Here is a 21,783-nt window from a genome sequence, read left to right as displayed (position 1 = left end):
TGTAACCGAGCAGTAAGGAATTCCAAAAGACAGCCGTTTTGTTTAACAGATTTATTAAACGTTTTAAAGCATTGACCTATAAACAAGGAAAAATACATTAGACAAAATACAATTTTACATGTAAATTCAATATGTTTTAGTTTCGATAATTTGTTCATAAAAATGCAACCGTTATTTCAGTATTCATTTATATGGTAAAACATGTTTTGTAGCAATTTAATATTAGAACTTACAAACAAGTTTCAAAAATTACAATGGCAAGATTAACTGCAAAAATACGATAAAGTATAAACCTTGCAATTAAAATAATATGCCCTAATCACTATCATGGTAGTAAAGAAATATATAACTAAATATGATATTAACCTACCACAAGATGCAGCTGATATACACTGGATTGTCCGATGTCGTTTAAAATGAAATACTGCCCAATTGGACTTAGGTTGAACGGTTACTTATACTAATAGAGAATCAAATTTATTGGATAATAATATGAACCAATGAAATTAAAGAACCATACGCGCGCAATAAAACTTTAGATGAATAATATTTAAGAATATACTGCACAAAACGAAAATAGAAAATCCAAAAACGAATAAATACATATGAAATAGATAATAATAAATCTGTTCTACCACATACCCCCCAGCAAAATGTTTATTCGTCCTCGAATTAACATAATAAATACATATAAAATAAATAGATATACAATTTCAAATAACTTTGCATCACAAATATCCGCAGTCGAATATATATTCACATTTCACATATTGACCGGTTTTAATTCCAAACGAATAAATACATATGAAATAGATAATAATAAATCTGTTCTACCACACTTACAAAAAAAGTAAACATTTGTATGACATATGTAATTATTGTCAATTTTGGTGCGGTGGGGGTAGGGGGTAGGAAACTACAGAGAAACTTAACTTGGCTGTGAAACATATGCTTTTATTCTTTCTTGTTGATATATCAATGAATGAATTATAACAAAATATATGTACAACAATTAATTTTGAAATATTCATGCACAATCAAATAAAAGGTTTTACTGTTCTCTGCACAAGAAATCGGCAATGTGAACAAATTGGCACCCTATCATCCCTACCTTTAATTGTTGAGAGTAGGTATCCTTCTATATTGAAAACAATTCCAAAAGTAAGACTCATAATAAGTTGTTTACTGAGGAAAAGGAAAAAAATTGTATTTATTAATAATTCCGTATGATGTGATAATATCTCAATGATTTGTTTAAAATCATAGTACTAGTGTATCACTGTATGCATACATAAAAACGATTAGTAATGCTTATATTTATTAGTGAAACAGGACAGATTATTTATATTTAGATTATTTAGATACATGTACTAATCTTCATGCGGGGATCTAGAAAGGAGGGGGTCAGGGGATCTGGACCCCCTCCTCGGGAAAATTGGAGCTTATTAAATTTACATAGTAAATTTTTTTAAAATTGTCCTAGGACCCCCTACAGAAAAAATTAGCTCCGCTTATGAAGTTCTCTACCATAACCGCATTTTTACACGAAAGGGGTGAATAAACCCGGGTTTTAAACTAATTACTGGTGGTGAAATACCTTAGGGTTCAAACGCATCAGGTGGAAATGCACCAGGGCAAACAAAATCACTTAGATCCGCGAAGCACACTGCATTATTACTAGTCTACTTAGATATTCTGTGTAAAAGTAAATACAAATAATTATTTAGTTAGGTAGGGAGAAGTGAACATAGCATTTATTTGTATACAAGAGCATGTACGTATGATTTTTATTAAGAACAGTTTGATGTCGCTAGGATACATATTTTCAGATCCTTGATTTGATTGGTTAATTTAGATATTGAATCTCGAATTTCGAATCTCGAATCTCGTATTTCGAATCTCGTATTTCGAATCTCGAATCTCGAATGATCCTTCTCGGCTTTCGTATAAAACCGCTTTACTACGTACTTTTCTTTTCGACATTATTTATGGCAACACGACATAGAATATATGGTATATTTACATGCATACAGCTCGTAATACAGTTACTCTTCTTGCACATGAAACAAAGAAATCATATAATCATATGGGTTTCAGGATGATCGTCAAACATATGAAATCATAAAATAATACAATAAAATTGGCTTCAAGTCTATTTAATTCACAGTATGATTGTATAAGCCCTCAAGCTGCAAAGGTATTGAATATGTGGTCTGAAAAATAAAAGTTATTCATAAAAATAAATACATCCTATAACCACTTTACTATTATATACTATTTATATATGTATAAATCTTTTTTTGTTCCATGTGTAAAAAGTCACTTTTCAAAAAGGTATTAAAACACTTTTAATCTATATAATTTGGCAGGTGTAGAGAGTTAGGTGATTACGAAGGCTTATATTGTACAGCATGATAACAAATCAGTATCAGAAATTGTTTCCTCGATAAAGTTTCATATATATAGTTGTTTTAAATCGTACAACTTATTTAAATAATACAATTTAATTAGGGTTAGTGTTAGGGATAAGATATCGCAGAGTAATTGATATTCTTCTATTGGTTTTACCTTTAGTAAATGGACCTGAGCGTAAAACTCGATGGTCTTGGCAACAAAGAATAAAAAAAAAATGTTCATTCTTTTTTGATAATTTTTTGATTCATTAAATAAGTATTAATGGTTTTGTCAGTTTTGCCACTCTGCCCACTCATATGCAAAGGGTACATGATTTCTTGAAGAAAAAATATTGATATAGTTATGTTAAGTGATGTAAATAGGAATGTAAATAAATACAATTATAACGATATGTTTGGTATTTTAAACACCCCAAACAAGTGGGGCTTTGAATTTTTTTTCGCAATTTAATAAAATCAAAATTAGAATACTATAATCTTGGAGTCATTCTCCTCCAATCAGAATTATTCTCATGCACTTTACAGATTTAATGTTATTCCTAATAAGAATCATAAGGTTGCCTACCCCTCTATTCCGAAAACAACAACAACGACGAAGATAACAGACGTACAGGATAACTAATCCAATTACCAACAGCACGACTATAGTGATAACAACTGGTAAAACAACACCGTTTTCTAAAAGAACAAGACATATAATTATTGGTTAATATATTACTGCGTCAGTGATTAAATTTCTTACATACAGGTTCATAAACCATATAACAATATGTGGCATTCATGAAGAAATACCATTGAAAAGTAAATGCCATGATGGTATTCGTCGTTTTTTTACTGAGAAAATAGAAGCCATTCAAAAGTTTTTATTTATTGAAAATGTAACCTAACAATTTTATATATGGGTTTTTGGAGAGTTACTCCCTACATTTCATTAATAATTTAATATTCTCGATACCCTAAATTTTTGTTTTATGATTTATATATTTTTATCTTTATTCTTTGATAATAAAGTAAAGTACTTTCTAAATGGTGACTGACATTTCTTAATATCTTGATGATATGTGGAAGCATCCTCTGGTAGTGTAGATTCAAAGTTTTAAAAGTCATGACCCCTGATGTAGGGTGGGGCCACAATAAGGGTAGAATTTTTTTTACATAGGAATATAAAGAGTAAATATTTAAAGAAACTAATCAGTCAGGAAAGCTGAAACTTGTGTGGAAGCATCCTCGGGTAGATTTGTCATTTGTGTAAATTCATGATTGGTCAAAAGTCGCATAATTGTTCTAGAATAATTTAAAAAAGAACTATTATGAATTTACAGACAGAGGGAGAGACGGACATCGAACAAAATGAGATCAGAAAAGCTCAATTAAGCCACCATTTCGAACCAGATTTGTGAATTGTAGAATAATGTATAACAATACTGTTGTATTTTGGTTTTTCAGTGCACTGATATACCTGTATCTGGACTGCTTGATCTGTTATCTACAAAATTCAAAATTAACAATTTGTTTACATCTTGCTAAAACCCCACACTTGTGAATAAATTAACTGTTATTAATATATTCTAAAACAAAACAGAATTTCCTCGTCGTAATAGATTTGCTTCTAACGTTAAAATACGTTCAATTGTCTTTAAAATACATGTACTTTATACCGAGATCCAGCAGGCATGTTCACGAAGCTGTCGTCGGATTAATGTGTGTCCTAAGTACGTCATAGAATATGTTTTAGTCTAAAGCCGCTCTGTTTCTCGAAGCTCTTCTAAATTAAGTAACCGCCATATCTCTGTCCTGATTTTAGAACATCTCTTCCAATGTCCAAAGACCATCCTATGGTTGTGAAATAACATTTTTGTTGATATTGTGACTGATATTAAGCCAGTAGAATAAGGCACTATTTTATAGTTTCCGACAAACCTTCAAAATAATTAAGTCTACCATGTACGTTTATTTTAACATAATTATGTGGAGAGGGAGCCCTAACTCTTTCCCTCCCTTACATGCCAGTCTGGAAGCTTGAACAAATGTATTTCTTTCTCCTTTCTCTTTTGTTCGAAAATATTGTGGCTGTTTGGCAAAAGAATATTAGTCAATATTTATATCTATACTAAGTAAGTTAGTATTGGCCAAAAAATTATTCAAATATCCTTGGCCAAAAAGTAATGCGTGATCGTTCTTAATTTTTATCACTTCATTAGGAAATGTTGTAAACTGTTTGTATGTATTTTCGAAGATATATTACAACTTATTTTTAATTAAACCTGTACTTATACCCTATATATTGCAAATAAGAGCTAAATTGAAAATATCATGCAAAATTGTTATCGTATGATATTCGCATGAAAACTATGTCAAAATCAACAAAAAAAATTTAAAACACTGTTTCAAAATATTTACTTACTTTGAGGTCAATAGTAGTAATCAAAACAATGGATGTAACTTACTTAGAGTAGATATAAAAAATAAGCGAATAATAATATTTTTCTACTAAAAAGAGACAGTATTTGGGAAGAAAATATAAATTCGTTTAATTTGTTAGGCATGTAGCAATGGAGAAAGGGGATGTCGGAATTCGGGGTCCCTCTCCTTTTAGTGTCAAAATGAACGTACATGATAGAATAAATGAGTATGCCCCGTCCCGAATTAGAAATTTGAGGTTGTCGTAAATGCTGGAACTGTAGAAAAGATTGCGTTATTCTACCATTCTTATGAAAAAGCTTTACAAAAGTCCCAATATCCCCAAATATGTGATTTTACAACCTAAGGGTGGTCTGAGAACAAGTTTATAATAACTGATGTCCTTACTTTAGAACAAAGTTATGGCGGTTCCTGAATTTAGAAGAGCTTAGGAGAAACAGACTTAAGTCTAAGACGTATTAAGGACGCACCATAATCCTTCGATAACTTCGTGAACATGCCTGCAGGACAAGTTTTGAAATTTAATTTTAATGTTTAAAGACTATATGACAATTTGTGGTTTTATTATGCTTGCATCTTCAGATAGTGAAGATTCGAATGTGTTCTAACCGTTACAAGCGGAACAGAACTGGGGCTCAAGAAGGGGTTCAAAGTTCAACATAGAATATATACACTTAATACTACGGTTCAGGTGAGCTACTCTACTGTAGACCTTTCCCGTTACTAATTTGGCCATAAATGTCAGGAAATATTACAATATAGCCAGCTTCCCTTGGAGGAAGGTCTACTAAATTGCCATATTTCCTGGGGAAACTGACATGTAGATATCTTTCTGGCTAGGGAGGGGGTAAATTGCTAGGGGGAGAGGCACTAAATAACACCGGTCGTCTGCATTCTAAGTCCGTCCTAATGGCCTGAATGACATTTTTGACAACTGTGCATTTTCTTATACACCGAAAAGCATAAAGGAGAAAAGAGCAACAAGATTATTTCATACCAGAATTTATCCTACATTTTTATTGTGTATTAACTAAAACTGGTTATGATAAGGTTGTTTATGTTCGTTTAGTTTGTTAGGGTTTTTAATTTGTTTTCTTATTCTTTATCTTTTGAATAAGGGTTATTTTACCTGGTTTTTGTTTGTTTGTTTTTAAATGTAACAAATTTCCTTACTTTCAATAGAAACATTTAACATTGTTGTCACATTCAGAGAAAATCCAGATGTTGTTGCATCTTGTGTTGATAAAGACAAAGTTGTTGAATCCGTTGACATATCGGAAAGTTTTGTAAAGTCCCTAGTTGTTCGAGCGGTAGATGTTGTGGAGTTCTCAGTTGTCCGAGCGGCTTTTGTTGTGAAATCCTCAGTTGTCTGGGCGGTAGTTGTTGTGGAGTCCTCAGTTGTCAAAGCGGTAGATGTTTTGAAATCCTCAGTTGTCTGAGAGGTAAGTGTTGTGGAGTTTTCAGTTTGCGCAGTGGGGGAGTCAGTTGTTAAAGCGGTAGATATTTTGGAGTCCTCAGTTGTCAGAACGGTAGTTGTTGCAGTGGATGAGACAGTAGTCATAACGTGAGCTTTTGTGGAGTACTTAGTTGTTACATTATGTGAGATTCTCGTTGAGACAGTGGAGGAGTCAATTAACATAGCGGTAAGTGTTGTGGAGTCTTTGGTTGACATAGCGGTAGGTGTTGTTGAGTTCTCGGTTGACATAGCGGTAAGTGTTGTAGAGTCTGTGGTTGACATAATAGTAGGTGTTGTTGAGTCTTCGGTTGACATAGAGGTAAGTGTTGTTGAGTCTTCGGTTGAAGTGGAGGTACGAGTAAGTGTCGTTGAGTCTTCGGTTGACATAGAAGTAAGTGTTGTGGAGTCTTTGGTTGACATAGAGATAAGTGTTGTTGAGTTCTCGGTTGAAGTAGAGGTACGAGTAAGTGTCGTGAAGTCTTTGGTTGACAGAGCGGTAAGTGTTGTTGAGTTTTCGGTTGACTTAGAGGTAAGTGTTGTGGAGTCTTCGGTTGATATAGGGGTAGGTGTTGATGAGTTCTCGGTTGACATAGAAGTAAGTGTTGTAGAGTCTTTGGTTGACACAGCGGTGAGTGTTGTTGAGTTGTCTGTTTGTGTACTTTGCCCATTGGTCGGTAGATTTGTGGTTGTGTCCCCTTCTACTGGACATGTCGGCAGACTACTGGGATTTTGTGACGACACTGTAAGTGCGGATGCCCCGCAAGAAAGAGTTACCTCTCCTGTAGGATTTGTTCCTTTAGAAAAAAAAACATCAATAGAGAAATCAAATGACATATGATATTCATTTATCATAATTGTAATAATTTAAGTTGTTTCTGAAAAAAAAATAAGTTTTAGCTATCAAAAGATTAAATAGTCATGAAATCCCATATGAATATCAAGTATTGGGTAGATTAAGACATTTTTGAACTGGACATTTAACAAGGCCGAGTACAGATCGAGTACGCACGCTCTCGCGCAGCGTTTTATTTGTATTGTGACGTCCTCTTTCTGCTTGGTTGACGCTATGGCGTGATAGTTTCAACTGCAGATATTTAGCGAAATCTGTTGAAAATAGCTCGTTTGATGCTTAAAATTGATATTATTTTGTGGAATAAACATACCGGTAAATGTCTCGAAGTTTAAGCTATATTTGGGCTCTGGTCGAAAACATGAAGAGGGTTCAGCAAGCCTAGCCCTCTGTCACGTTTTCTTAACCCGCCTAGATATAGCTGAATTCATATATTTCAAGACAGCAACCATGAACTTTATATTAATGACCCTAAATATGTGATGTTATATATTTATTTGTTACTTAAATATGTCTGAATGTTTTAATAATACTATTTAGAACACCATTTTTGCCTTTGTTAAATAAAAAATAGCCATAATCTGACAAATTTGGGAAATTGGGCATACAAAAAACAACTTTGATAAGACCCCTGGAACAAACCAGGAGGTAAAAGGTTTTTTTTTATTTGACCATTTGATGCCTTTTAGCAATAACTTAATAAGTAGAACAGAAAAAGAAATCCCTAGGGCAGAAGTTTTAAAAAAATGAAACAATGTGCAAAATTGATACATTTCAAGCAAAATCCTATAAAGCCCTATGTTAAAAATTAACAAACTTTGAGATGACCCCTTAAACAAACGGTGTAGTAAATGTCTTATTTTTTTTATTTAAGAAATGAACTCAATGTCTACCCAAGTTATACTCGTATAACCTGGGTTGGGGCAATTTACGCTTTATAATCCGCGAAGCGGATTATAAAAAAGCGTAAATTGCTCCAACCCAGGTTATACGAGTATAACTTGGGTAGATATTGAGTTCATTCCTTATAATTTAATTTTCTGGAATTTGCTGTACAAATTGAGTCCGTTTTACTTTTAAAAATGATATAAATCTGTTCAAAATTCAAACGTAACGTCAGGTGAATTAGTACGTTGGTGCATTGTGACGTGTCTTGTGACGTGCAAACCAGGTTATACAAATTTAACTAAATTTTTCTATCCAATCAAATGCCGCGTTACAACCATAATTAAATTATTCTAAAATAATAATTATTTCAATAGAAAATCATGTTTAAAATATTATTCAAAAATCTAGGGCAGAACAAATTAGACCCGGCCTCGTTAAATGGACTTAAAGAAAGCTAGTTATACCTTGGATTCGAATAAAAAACTTCCCTCCAGTAATACCGAGATTGTTTGTAAAAACAATGGTCACAAAATGGCTGGTACTGGTGTACATCACTCGTGGTAGAAAATCGTTGTTGCTGGAGCAGTCATAAGTTGAAGAAAAACTGCCATCAGTGACGACAAGGGACTGCTTACAGTTTCCAGGGTCTTTTAATCTTTTTAAACAAATGTTGGGAACTCACTAAATGCATTGGTGATATTTGTTTTTAAAGTTTAACTCACCGCCATTATTTACTTTTAATTTTTGTTCTATAAATCTAAAGAATATATATTGTACAAAATATGTTTCAATACTAGCTGACTCATAAACATTACTTTTTTATTATAAAGTGAATTTAGAGTCGCTTATAATTTTGATTTTACCAATATGAAAATGAAAATATCAGATTGTGTTTAAGTATGCAGAGATCGTAGATTTTGACATATACACGTAGTCTATCAAAATGAAGACACCAAAGCTTGTTACTTTATGTTTCTAGCTTATATTTTGCAGATGTCGGAATGAAATGATAAATGTGTTACTTTGGGTCCAGAGCTCACAACTTAAAGTTATCATAATTGACAACTGATAGTAAGTTTCTTTCAGTTGAAGATATAGAATTGCAGAGGTCAAAGTGAAAGAATCCAAATGTGTAGGTTTTTTTTTAGTTTTAGAGCTTTGATTTCGACTAATCTGTACAGAACATTAACACCACAAAGTGTGTTACTTTAGTTTGAGAGCGTATGACTTGTAGTTGTTAAAGTGTATAATATAACTGAATGTAAAGTGCTTAGAATAAAACAGATGACAACGTTAGAAATCAAAGTGTGTTACTGTAGGTCGATGGCTGTGAGTTCCACTGTTGTGTCACATGACATCTCGATAGAGCAGGTACATGATGAACTTGTTGCCGTCATTTCTGCCGGATACCCAGTGTTCCAGAAAAAGGCGGGAGAATCGGATGTCGTCAGATCGGTACACGGGTCTACAGCCTGGTCTACACAGAGAGAGTAACAACTTAACAACATCTTATACATTTGAGAACCTGCAAAATCATTTTCCGTTTTGTTTATTTTCTGAATAGAATCTCAAAGATATATAAAACCCTCAATTTTCCTGCGACAAGCAGAAAGGTAGCGAAATGGACGAATGAATTCATTTCATACATTATTTTTCTTAACAAAACTACGAAAAATGCATATTTTTTGTTTTCAAGTCAAGGAACACATTTCCTTTCACCTTTTCAGCTTAAAAATACTTCATAAACTTACATTTTAAATTTTGACTTGTTATTTTTGAGAAAATAAGTACCTGAGATACAATAGTAGTCCATTTTCATGTAATGCGTCCTCTCAATGTAAACAGAACTGTTGCAGTGTGAGGGTATGTCGATCCATGAAACTTGTATCTGACAGGAAGATTTCCCATTACATGTCTGATAATAGGCACGAAATGATCCAGAGTCATACAAGTAAGAACAGTCAGTGACGTCATACTGACAGCAGGCGGGGTCGTCACCCGTTGAAGTTTGTGTTTGGGGACAGCCGGTCGACTTGTATTTAGCTAACGTGTACACCGCCATAACGGCTATCTTCTGTCCGGCTGGGCATGACGGCAGTAGAAAATTTGGGTTCCCAAGGATTCCGTAACAAGCTGTGTAGGATTTCAACTCCATTGACGATTCTTCAGGAAATTAAAAAGCAAATAAGTTTACTTACTTTTATTCGTAGGAGGTAAATGCACAATATGTATATATTCACGTACTATGTAGTAGTGATTTCTCTAATTCCACGCCATGATTTTAAAATAATGTCAAAAATGATAGAAATGATAGATATGACATACCTGTTTTAATAACCACGGAAAGCGCCAGGATTATCAATAAATATTTTTCTTTGATTTCCATTCAAACTGTACTTATATAAATACTTAGTGGAAACCTTCAACCTATAGCTACTTCTCCTTGTACAACTTATTAATAAACAGCTATTACATTGTTCGACCCGGTATGCGTACTGTTTTTATATACATCAATATCAGCTGAAAGACACTTTGTCCAATTAAATATAAAATGCAATGCATATTTAACTGCTTTGTTAAAGGGATATTTAACTTATCAGTATTTAGCTTCAAATGATCAGTGATAAATTTTAACGCCTTACGTTAAGCAATAATGTAAATGTCAATCAGGAATGATGCCATCTTTTTGGAATGATATGCACAAACATCCTCGTATATATTTGTTATCGAAGTTTCGGTATTTTTATATCAAATAAATGTTTGAACACTTCCGCACAGAAATTTATTTAATGCTTCAATATTTTAAACAAGAGATAGTACAAATTTAAAAAAGAAAAGTATCTTTTTCATTTGAAATTGTGAAAAAAATTTTGATTAAAAATTATTCCCGATCCCTGTTCCTTACCACCCAACCAAACAACCCCCTCAACTGTTTATTTTTCTTCTCTCTTTTTGTTTTGATAATTATAATCATATAGGACAGTAATTTCTATGGGAGTAAAAATCATTCCTACAAGAAATTTAGAACTTTCTGTAGGATTTTCTCATTTACGAAAAAACATCACTATGTCAAACAAGAATTTAATTCAGACTTAACGTTTTCCGAATAGATCCAATCAGGATTAAAATTCTTGTTTGAAATATTTCCCTTTCGTAAAACATATAACACCGGTAGGGTTATTGTCTTAATCAACAGTCTTTACACAATGAGGTATGTATTTATAAAAATGATGCAAACATTTAACTGGACAGTGTATACTTTTAAGAAAGTATTGTTGCTATCTTCCACCAATAATTGCAATGCAAATGTCACATTTGAACTAAAACCGCTTTACTACGTACTTTTCTTTTCGACATTATTTATGGCAACACGACATAGAATATATGGTATATTTACAGGCATACAGCTCGTAATACAGTTACTCTTCTTGCACCAGAATGATGAAACAAATAAAACATATAATCCCACATGGGTTTCAGGACGGTCGTCAAACATATGAAATCATAAAATAACACAATAGAATGGGCTTCAAGTCTTTGTTCAATTCACAATATGATTGTCTCCGCTCTCAAGCTGCAAAGTTGCTAAATATGTGGTCTGAAAAATAAAAACTATCATAAATATACTTCATATAACCATTTTACTATATTATACTATTTATATATGTAAAAATCTTTTTTGTTCAATGTGTAAAAAGTCACTTTTCAAAAAGGTATTAAGACACTTTTGATCTATATAATTTGGCAGGTGTAGAGAGTTAGTTGATTACAAAGGCTTACATTGTACAGCATCATAATAAATCAGTATCAAAGAGTATTTTCTCGATATAGTTTCATAGTTGCTTTTAATAGTACAACTTATTACACAATTTGATTAAATATCGCAAAGTAATTGATAACAATACATTTACATGTATTCTTATATTGGTTTTACCTTTAATTAATGGACCTGAGCGTAAAACTCGATGACCCCGACTACAAAAAATGAAAAAAAAATATGAATATGTTCAATTTTTTTTGGATATTTTTTTATTCATTCAATAAGTGTTAATGGTTTTGTCTGCTTTGTCGCTCGCATGCAAAGGTTACAAAATTTCTTGAAGAAAAAAATATTGAGTATAGTTATGTGATGTAAATAGGAAAGTAAATATATACAATCAAAAAATATGTTTGGTATTTTAAACATCCAAAAACAAGTGGGGCTTGAATTTTTTTTTTCGCAATTAAATAAAATTAAAATTAGAATATTATAAGAATAATAAGGTTTCTTACCCCCCTATTCCGAAAACAACAACGACGACGACACACGTACAGGATAACTGATCCAATAACCGGCAGCACGAGCAAAGGGATAACAACTCCTAAAAAGACGTCGGTCACTAAAAGAATAAGGCATATAATTATTGGTTAATAAATTGATTCGTTAGTGATTAAATTTCGCACATACAGATTCATAAACCATGTAACAATATGCGGCATTCATGTAGAAATATTATTAGGAATTTACAGACAGATGGACCGACGGACATCGAACAAAATGAAATCAGAAAAGCTCAATTAAGCCACCATTTCGATCCAGATTTGTCGATTGTAGAATAAATTTTAATAATACTGTTGTATTTTGGTGTTTCAGTTCACTGATATACCTGTATCTGGGCTGCTTGATCTGTTATCTACAAAATTCAAAATTTACAATTTTTTTTACATCTTGCTAAAACCCCATACTTGTGAATAAGTTGACTGTTATTAATATACTCTAAAACAAAACAGAATTCCCTTTAAAATACGTTCAATTGTCTTTATAATACATGTACTTTATACCAAGATCCAGCAGGCATGTTCACGAAGCTGTCTTAGGATTATGGTGTGTCCTAAGTACGTCATAGAATATGTTTTAGTCTAAAGCCGCTCTGTTTCTCGAAGCTCTTCTAAATTTAGTAACCGCCATATCTTTGTCCTGATTTTAGAACATCTCTTCCAATGTCCAAAGACCATCCTATGGTTGTGAAATAACATTTTTGTTGATATTGTGACTGATATTAAGCCAGTAGAATAAGGCACTATTTTATAGCTTCCGACAAACCTTCAAAATAATTAATTCTATCATGTACGTTTATTTTAACATAATTATGTGGAGAGGGAGCCCTAACTCTTCCACTCCCTTACATGCCAGCCTGAAAGCTTTAACAAATGTCTTTCTTTCTCCTTTCTCTTTTGTTCGAAAATATTGTGTCTGTTTGGCAAAAGAATATTACTCAATATTTATATCTATACTAAGTAAGTTACTATTTGCCAAACAATTATTCAAATATCCTTGGCTAAAAAGAAATGCGTGATCGTTCTTAATTTTTATCACTTCATTAGGAAAAATTATCTTTAAAAAATTGTAATGTTGTAAACTGTATGTATGTATTTTCGAAGATATATTACAACTTATTTTTTGTTAAACCTGTACTTATATCCTATATATTGCAAATAAAAGCGAAATTGAAAATATAATTAAAAATTTTGATCGTTTGATATTCGCATGAACACAATGTCAAAATCAAAATTTTCACCTGAAATTCATGTGTATTACTTTACATCTCTTTCTCATGCGATGAATTTCATATGAGATTCATGCGAGCCAATTTTGCATATATATATATATATATATATATATATATATATATATATATATATATATATATATATATATATATATATATATATATGGCAAGGTGTTTAGATAGTGATAAGTTACCGTCGAGCTACATCTTAAGACTTGCCCTAAGTTGATCTTAGGATGTTCCTTACGTTTTTTCCTAAGTCATATCTAAGGAACACACTTAGTTCACATCTTAAGAAAGTTCGTGAACATGTCTGCATATCTAATTACTAAGATTATTTCATAAAAAATAATAACAAAATATTTATTCTTTAAATCTTCAACTATCCCACCTTTCAGTTTTCAGTCTTCTCCATATCTTAAATTATTTACAAGCTATAACAAACATTCTTTTTTAATGTTTAATTAAATTAAGAATGTTATTATGAAGCTTTTGTCACAAATTCAATTGAAAACACTGTTGGAAGAAATAGAAAACTTGCGAGTTTTGACCGTAGTGTTCGAATCTTTTCAACAAGGTTCCGTAGCAATAACGGTGTGTGAATCTTTGCTCGTCTGAGGCGATGGGGAGTGGTCTGATGCAACATCAGAAGTACTTGCAAAAGTATTAGGAATTGAAATGAAAGTTTTCTTAAGATTTTTTTAAAAAAAATTCTTTTTTAATGAGTCTGGGTGTTCAACAAATTAACCAATTAATCTGCCTTGAATTTAGACATATCATATTTTTGGCTAAGACTATTATTTAGTAAAGAAAAAATACAAATTCTAGCTTTAAAATTTTACTTTATCTTTGTAAAGAGAAAGTGGGGGTTAGACTTAAAACAAAAAAAATGGCCTACGGTTAAGGTTATATAAGGTTATGTATAACTTTGCAAAAAAAAAGGAGGGGGGGGGGGTTAGCCCGGTTCCGACGCCTATGCTTAAAAAAGTAAATGTGTAGTAGTAATTTTAAAGTCTACTCTTTTTCAAATGTTAATTGTGATCAGTAAAATTGTGATTGTGTGAGGAAAATATGCATCAGGGCAGCTTTAGGCTTAGAAGCAAATAATTTTTAAACAACACATGTGCATTCTTTTAGTGTATATATATCGATGTACATTTACTTTTTAGGCAAGGACACTTACTTTGTGTCCAAACTAGTTATCAAAACAATGGATGTAACTTACTTAGAGTAGATATTGAAAATAAGCGAATAATATTTATTTTTACTAAACAGAGACAGTATTTTTGGAAGAAAATATAAATTCGTTTAATTTGTTAGGCATGTAGCAATGGAGAAAGGGGATGTGGGTATTCGGGGTCCCTCTCCTTTTAGTGTCAAAATGAACGTACATGATAGAATAAATGAGTATGCCCCGTCCCGAATTCGAAATTTGAGGTTGTCGTATATGCTGGAACTGTAGAAAAGATTGCGTTATTCTACCAGTCTTATGAAAAAGCTTTACAAAAGTCCCAACATCCCCAAATATGTGATTTTACAACCTTAGGATGGTCTGAGAACAAGTTTATAATAACTGATGTCCTTACTTTAGAACAAAGTTATGGCGGTTCCTGAATTTAGAAGAGCTTAGGAGAAACAGACTTAAGTCTAAGACGTATCCTACGACGTATTAAGGACGCACCATAATCCTTCGATAGCTTCGTGAACATGCCTGCAGGACAAGTTTTGAAATTTAATATTAATGTTTAAAGACTACATGACAATTTGTGGTTTTATTATGCTTGCATCCGCAGATAGTGAAGATTCGAATGTGTTCTAACCGTTACCAGCGGAACAGAACTGGGGCTCAAGAAGGGGTTCAAAGTTCAACATAGAATATATACACTTAATACTACGGTTCAGGTGAGCTACTCTACTGTAGACCTTTCCCGTAACTAATCTGGCCATAAATGACGGGAAATATTACAATATAGCCAGCTTCCCTTGTAGGAAGGTCTACTAAATTGCCAATTTTCATGGGAAACTGCCATGTAGTTTTTTTCTGGCGGGGGAGGGGGTAAATTGCTGGGGGAGAGGCACTAAATAACACCGGTCGTCGGCATTCAAGTCCGTCCTAATGGCCTGCATGACAGTTTTTACAACTCTGCATCAAATGCATTTTCTTATACACCGAAAAGCATAAAGGAGAAAAGGGCAACAAGATTATTCTATACCAGAACTTATCCCACATTTTTATTGTGTATTAACTAAAACTGGTTATGATAAGGTTGTTTATGTTTGCTTAGGGTTTTTAATTTGTTTTCTAATTCTTATCTTTTGTATAAGGGTAATTTTACCTGGATTTTGGTTGTTTTTGGTTTTTTTAATGTGACGATTTTTCTTACATTTAAAATTGTTGTCATACTCAGAGAAAATCCAGATGTTGTTGCATCTTGTGTTGATAAAGACAAAGTTGTTGAATCCGTTGACATATCGGTAAGTTTTGTAAAGTCCCCAGTTGTGCGAGCGGTAGGTGTTGTGGAGTCCTCAGTTGTCAAAGCGGTAAGTGTTGTGGAGTTTTCAGTTTTGACATTTAGTAAGGTGCTCGGTGAAGCAGTGGGTGAGTCAGTTGTTAAAGCGGTAGATATTTTGGAGTCCTCAGTTTTCAGAGCGGTAGTTGTTGCAGTGAATGAGACAGTAGTTATATCGTTAGCTTTTGTGGAATTCTTAGGTGTTACATTATGTGAGATGCTAGTTGAGACAGTGGAGGAGTCCATTAACATAGCGGTAAGTGTTGTGGAGTTTTTGGTTGAAATAGCGGTATGTGTTGTTGAGTTCTCGGATGACATAGGGGTAGGTGTTGTGGAGTCTTCAGTTGACATAGAGGTAAGTGTTGTTGAGTCTTTGGTTGACATAGTGATAGGTGTTGTTGAGTTCTCGGTCGACATAGGGGTAAGTGTTGTGGAGTTTTTGGTCGACATAGCGGTATGTGTTGTTGAGTTCTCGGTTGACATAGGAGTAAGTGTTGTGGAGTCTTCAGTTGACATAGCGGTAAGTGTTGTTGAGTCTTTGGTTGACATAGTGATAGGTGTTGTTGAGTTCTCGGTCGACATAGCGGTAAGTATTGTGGAGTGTTCGGTTGACATAGTGATAAATGATGTGGAGTGATCGGTTGACATAGCGGTAAGTGTTGTTGAGTTCTCGGTTGACATAGCAGTAAGTGGTGTGGAGTCTTTAGTTGACATAGCTGTAAGTGTTGTGGAGTCTTTAGTTGACATAGCGGTAAGTGTTGTGGAGTCTTTAGTTGACATAGCGGTAAGTGTTGTGGAGTCTTTAGTTGACATAGCTGTAAGCGTTACGGGGTCCTTGGTTGACATAGCGGTGAGTGTCGTTGAGTTGTCTGTTTGTGTACTTTGCCCATTGGTCGGTAGATTTGTGGTTGTGTCCCCTTCTACTGGACATGTCGGCAGACTACTGGGATTCTGTGACGACACTGTAAGTGTGGATGCCCCGCAAGAAAGAGTTACCTCTCCTGTAGGATTTGTTCCTTTGAAATAAAAGCAACTTTACCCAAATCAAATTACACATTACTTCGTTTAATATATTATTATTTAAAGTTGCTTGTCTGATTTTATATCCAATTTTGTGAACTCTTTTAAACAATGGTTATGCTAAGTTTGATTATTATAAAAGACATTGCAGTAGTTTGACATCGCTATAAATAAAGGCCATAATGTTTTGGCAAATCCAAAATAAACTTTTGTACATTTTGTTCACTAATAGGTCCGAAGTCCGCTTTGTTTACAAACGATGCATAACATGCGAGTTAAATAAACCTACCAGGTATTCATTTAGGGGACGAAACCAAACGGTTCCCCTATCTGAACATTCCCATAATGCAGTTTCTTTTAGGTTTTTTGTTTGCTTATAAAGACATTTTTTACTTTAAATATTTCTGATTTTGAAAGGAGGCCGATTCTGCTGGTGTATATAAACTTTCTAAGATATTTGGTTTGTATGGAAAATTTTTCGAAACTGTAAAACTAGTACAAAATTCGGACCATGCAGCTTTAAGCAATTTTGCATTACTCTGTTAGTTTATGTGCTTGTTTAAAACAATAAGTGTTATCTCCTGCTTTATTTCAATTTTTAAGGTGATTTCTTGAATTCTATCTGAATTTTGAATGATTGTTCTATAATATACTTTACCTTTGACTTGGATTAAAAATTTCCCGCCAGTTGTTCCAAGATTGTTTTCAAATAGTATTGTCATGAAATGACCAGAACTGGTGTAGATCACTTGCGGTAAAAAGTCATTATTGTTGGAACAATCAAACTTGGACAAAGAACTGCTGTCTGTGACAGTGATTGACTGGTTGCAATTTCCAGCATACTCCAGTCTGTGTGAAAATATAAATAACTTACTAGTACTGAAAATACCGGTAATTCTTTGTTTTATGTCAATATCATTATTTGCATTTTTTGCTTCTAATTGAATCTTATGGAAAAAAAAGCTTGAGGGCATAGAATATAAAAGATTTAAAAGTAAAGAAATCAAAGTGTGTTACTGTAGGTCGATGGCTGCGAGTTCCACTGTTGTGTCACATGACATCTCGATAGAGCAGGTACATGATGTATTTGTTGTCGTCATTTCTGACGGATACCCAGTGTTCCAGAAAAAGGCGGGAGAATCGGAGGTCGTCAGGTCGGTACACGGGTCTACGGCCTGATCTAAACAGAATTATGCTTTTGAGAATAAATTTTATTCTTTATTCTTTGAAGTGCAATTACATAATCATGAATTAATAATTCCTTCACAGAATTTAAAGCCCTATCACATGCCCATCATAACAATATCAGAAATAATACAAGTAGAAACGGCAAACGTTCAGAAGTCAAATTATACAACAATGTTCCCAAACCAAAGCCTGATTTTTATTTAACGTTTCAAAGCAAGTGAATGGTTTAAAAGGTGAATTAAATTTTACAGACTCAAACGCTTAACCCTAAAATTGAATCTTATACGTACTACTACATTTCACTGAATAATTTAATATTTTATAATATCCAAAGAGCTTATATTTTGTCTTTTTATTCAGTATTTGATACTTGCATTTCACCAGATGGTCAAATCAAAAAATTGTTCACATTTTTTTTTTAAAATCAAAATGTCCTTTTCATTTTTCTAAATTCGATTACCTTTGTAAGTTAACAGTTTTTTTACTAATCAATTAAGAAAATAAATTTAAAAGTACCTGAGATACAATTGTAGTCCATTCTCATGTAATTGGTCCTCTCAGTGTAAACAGAACTGTTGCAGTGTGAGGGTATGTCTATCCATGAAACAGGTATCTGACAGGAAGATTTGCCGTTACATTTTTCATAATAGTTCCGATATGGTCCAGAATTATACAAGACAGAACAGTCTTTGACATCATACAGACAACAGGAAGGGTCAATGGGTCCAATATGCTGCTGGAGGCAACCAGTAGATTTATTTTTAGCTAGAGCATAGACCGCCATTACGATTATTTTCTGGTCTCCTGGACATGATGGCTGTAGATAATTTACCAATCCAAGGTTTCCATAGCAAGCTGTATAGGACTTTGACTTCATTGACGATTCTTTAAAAAAGAGCTAGATTAAGGATGACGTTTACTCAAAATGCAGTTCAAGTTTGAATTATATACACTTTTGCATGGGTATTTAGGCAGTAAGTAACGCGATAGCTACAGAGCTAGCTTTCTATAGACTTTTTAGCTCAAATCATATACAGCTTGTCATGGAATCCTTAGATTTGAAAATCTCATCCAAACTGTATAGGATTAAAGGATGTTGGCACCTGAAATAACAGTAATGTCAATCATCCGAAAACCACTTAGATATAAAGAGGGGGACCTAAAATGTTCATTTATTTTATCCGAAATTTGCAAAAATTATATAATTATGTAAATAACTGATGTACATTCCTATACCTTATAATGTTTCTAATTTGTTTCATTAAATGATATTCAGACGTTTAGAGAGAGAGAGAGAGAGAGAGAGAGAGAGAGAGAGAGAGAGAGAGAGAGAGAGAGAGAGAGATGCCTTAAAACTTATCAGCGACATCACATAGCAGAGTATATACGCAAGTTTGGGAGAGAGAGAAAGAAAGAGAGAGAGATAGAGATATGATGATGATGATACTGAAGGGGACATTCTAACAACAATTTTCTTTCTATCGATTTGAAATATTGTAAAAATAAAACGATCGAATATTTTCTATATTTTATTTTATATTTTATGGTTCAAAAATTTATTTCAATGAATTTATTTTCACTTTAAGTAGTCAAAATTGATATTTAATGTTTGTTTAAATTCCGTTTCGTTTCGTTTCGATTTTTGGTTTGGTTTCGTTTGGTTTCGTTTCGTGTCGATTGGTTTCGTTTCGTTTCGATTGATTTCGTTTCGTTTCATTTCGTTTCGATTTCGTTTCGCACTTTACAGGCGCCCCGAATAATCAACGAAAATTTGAGTATCAGTCGTAAAGTAAAAAGCAAGCAACAGAGTTAACAAGGCTCATGTCTTGTTTTTGTTTCTTTGGTTTAATATAAAACGATAAAAGTTCTCTTTTCAAGTTGATTTTCTCTCTTCTTGTTCGTTTTAAATATAAATAAAAAATTCCAAGCGTTTAGCATATTCATTTTAGGTCTAAAACTGGAATTTTTCATCAACTTTCAAAACGTAAACAAAACTGAGCTTTGTTTACATAACAGAGAAATGTGAGGTTTGTATCTCGCTTATAACACGACGAATGACACATAAAGTTTGGTTCACTGTTAGAAAGTAAAAACGGAAATTTAAATTTTGACCTAAATCGTTACCATGCCACTTTTGGCAAATTAAACCTATTCCAGAATACTCCTACTTTCTTTTTCGATTTAATGCGTCATAAGTTATGCAATAATCCAAATAATGGAAATCACTATATTATACAATTATAAGAAATGACGATTATAAGAAGAAACACTGTCAGAAAAAAACATCAAAAATATCGTTAATATTTTTATAATTGTTCAGAACACTGTTGTATAAAACTGATTATGTTAGAATTAAAATTCACCATTGTTTGTTATAATTTTCAAGAGCTGAGATACATTTATAAATGTATATAGATAAAACATACCTGAGTCGGTTATCATAGAAAACGCTAGAATAACGAATATATAAATGGTGTCCATCATTACGGCATAACCACTTCATTAACTAAACCCTACAAACATTTTTTAATTAAACATTCATTAAACAACTTTCATTTTTAGGGATGGGCACTAATCAATATGAATATAATGAGTATAGTAAATGAATTGGAAGAAATCAAAGTATGGTCGAAATTTATATAAATTTAGATATTACGTTTGATATTAAAAGAGATATCTACTCAATATTTGTAAAAACTCCAGTGTTCAAACGAAAATCGAAAAAATAAATCAATGATTTATAACAAAAGAAATGATCTATATTAAGGGCTATAGAATTAGTGTCTGGTTTCTATCGGTGCTACCGTTGGAGTGAGCGCAACAAGAATTATTTACAAATTTATTTTGCAACATATTGTCAACTTTGTGATATTTTGACAATTGAGAGAGAGAGAGAGAGAGAGAGAGAGAGAGAGAGAGAGAGAGAGAGAGAGAGAGAGTATCAGTCTAAGTTTTCAAAAAAATATCTAACAGAAAAACATAACATGGAGTTGTTTCCCTCTTAAATTAATTTCTGAGAGCTTTGGTCAAATTGTAAAATTAATGTAATTTGTGTTTAATTTGATCAAATGTATAAAAGTTATTTTTCTTTTGAACTTTGAACCCCTGTTCAGTAATATTTAAGGATTTTAATTTTCGTGGATAAAGTAAAAATTACAGTTTTAGAGAAAGGTAAATTCGTGGCCAATGACCCCATCAATATAAAATGTTAATAGAAATTGCACTTCAATAAACATTGAATTTCATAGCTGCAGGACTGGACGACCTGGGAGCTACAGTGCCTCCCATAGTAAAAAACTGCAATTTACGGCGCACAAAAAAATGCGCTAGGTTTTGACTGATTTATCTCATTTACGATCAAATTCTGTACAAATATTTAATCCCAAAAAATTTCTCGGACATTTTACTACAGATATTGTCACTTCACTTGCCTCTGATATTCTTTTAAACACCATCCCCAGCCTGGTGCAAGTTTGTTTACATTTAA

General features: G+C 32.9%; 1 protein-coding gene across 1 annotated transcript; it reads right to left on the bottom strand.

Moving 5' to 3' along the window:
• Nucleotides 1–1,953: 1,953 nt before the first annotated feature.
• On the bottom strand, nt 1,954–20,858 carry LOC128166054 (serine-rich adhesin for platelets-like). Its single transcript, XM_052830959.1, has 14 exons — nt 20,723–20,858; nt 18,813–19,181; nt 18,126–18,288; nt 17,767–17,957; nt 15,983–17,104; nt 12,302–12,408; nt 10,355–10,415; nt 9,821–10,192; nt 9,344–9,506; nt 8,494–8,684; nt 6,009–7,085; nt 3,874–3,900; nt 2,980–3,092; nt 1,954–2,213 (listed from the first exon to the last, which is right to left on the bottom strand). Exons 1-14 carry the CDS (start codon nt 20,778–20,780, stop codon nt 2,157–2,159), a joined length of 4,071 nt encoding a protein of 1,356 aa, XP_052686919.1. The 5' UTR covers nt 20,781–20,858; the 3' UTR covers nt 1,954–2,156.
• Between the last annotated feature and the right edge of the window lie 925 nt (nt 20,859–21,783).

Source organism: Crassostrea angulata, chromosome 10, assembly GCF_025612915.1.
Source record: "Crassostrea angulata isolate pt1a10 chromosome 10, ASM2561291v2, whole genome shotgun sequence".
In the NCBI taxonomy this organism is placed as follows: Eukaryota; Metazoa; Mollusca; class Bivalvia; order Ostreida; family Ostreidae; genus Magallana; species Magallana angulata.
Note: the sequence above shows the minus strand (reverse complement) of the source record. Positions and strands in the feature narration are given on the sequence as shown.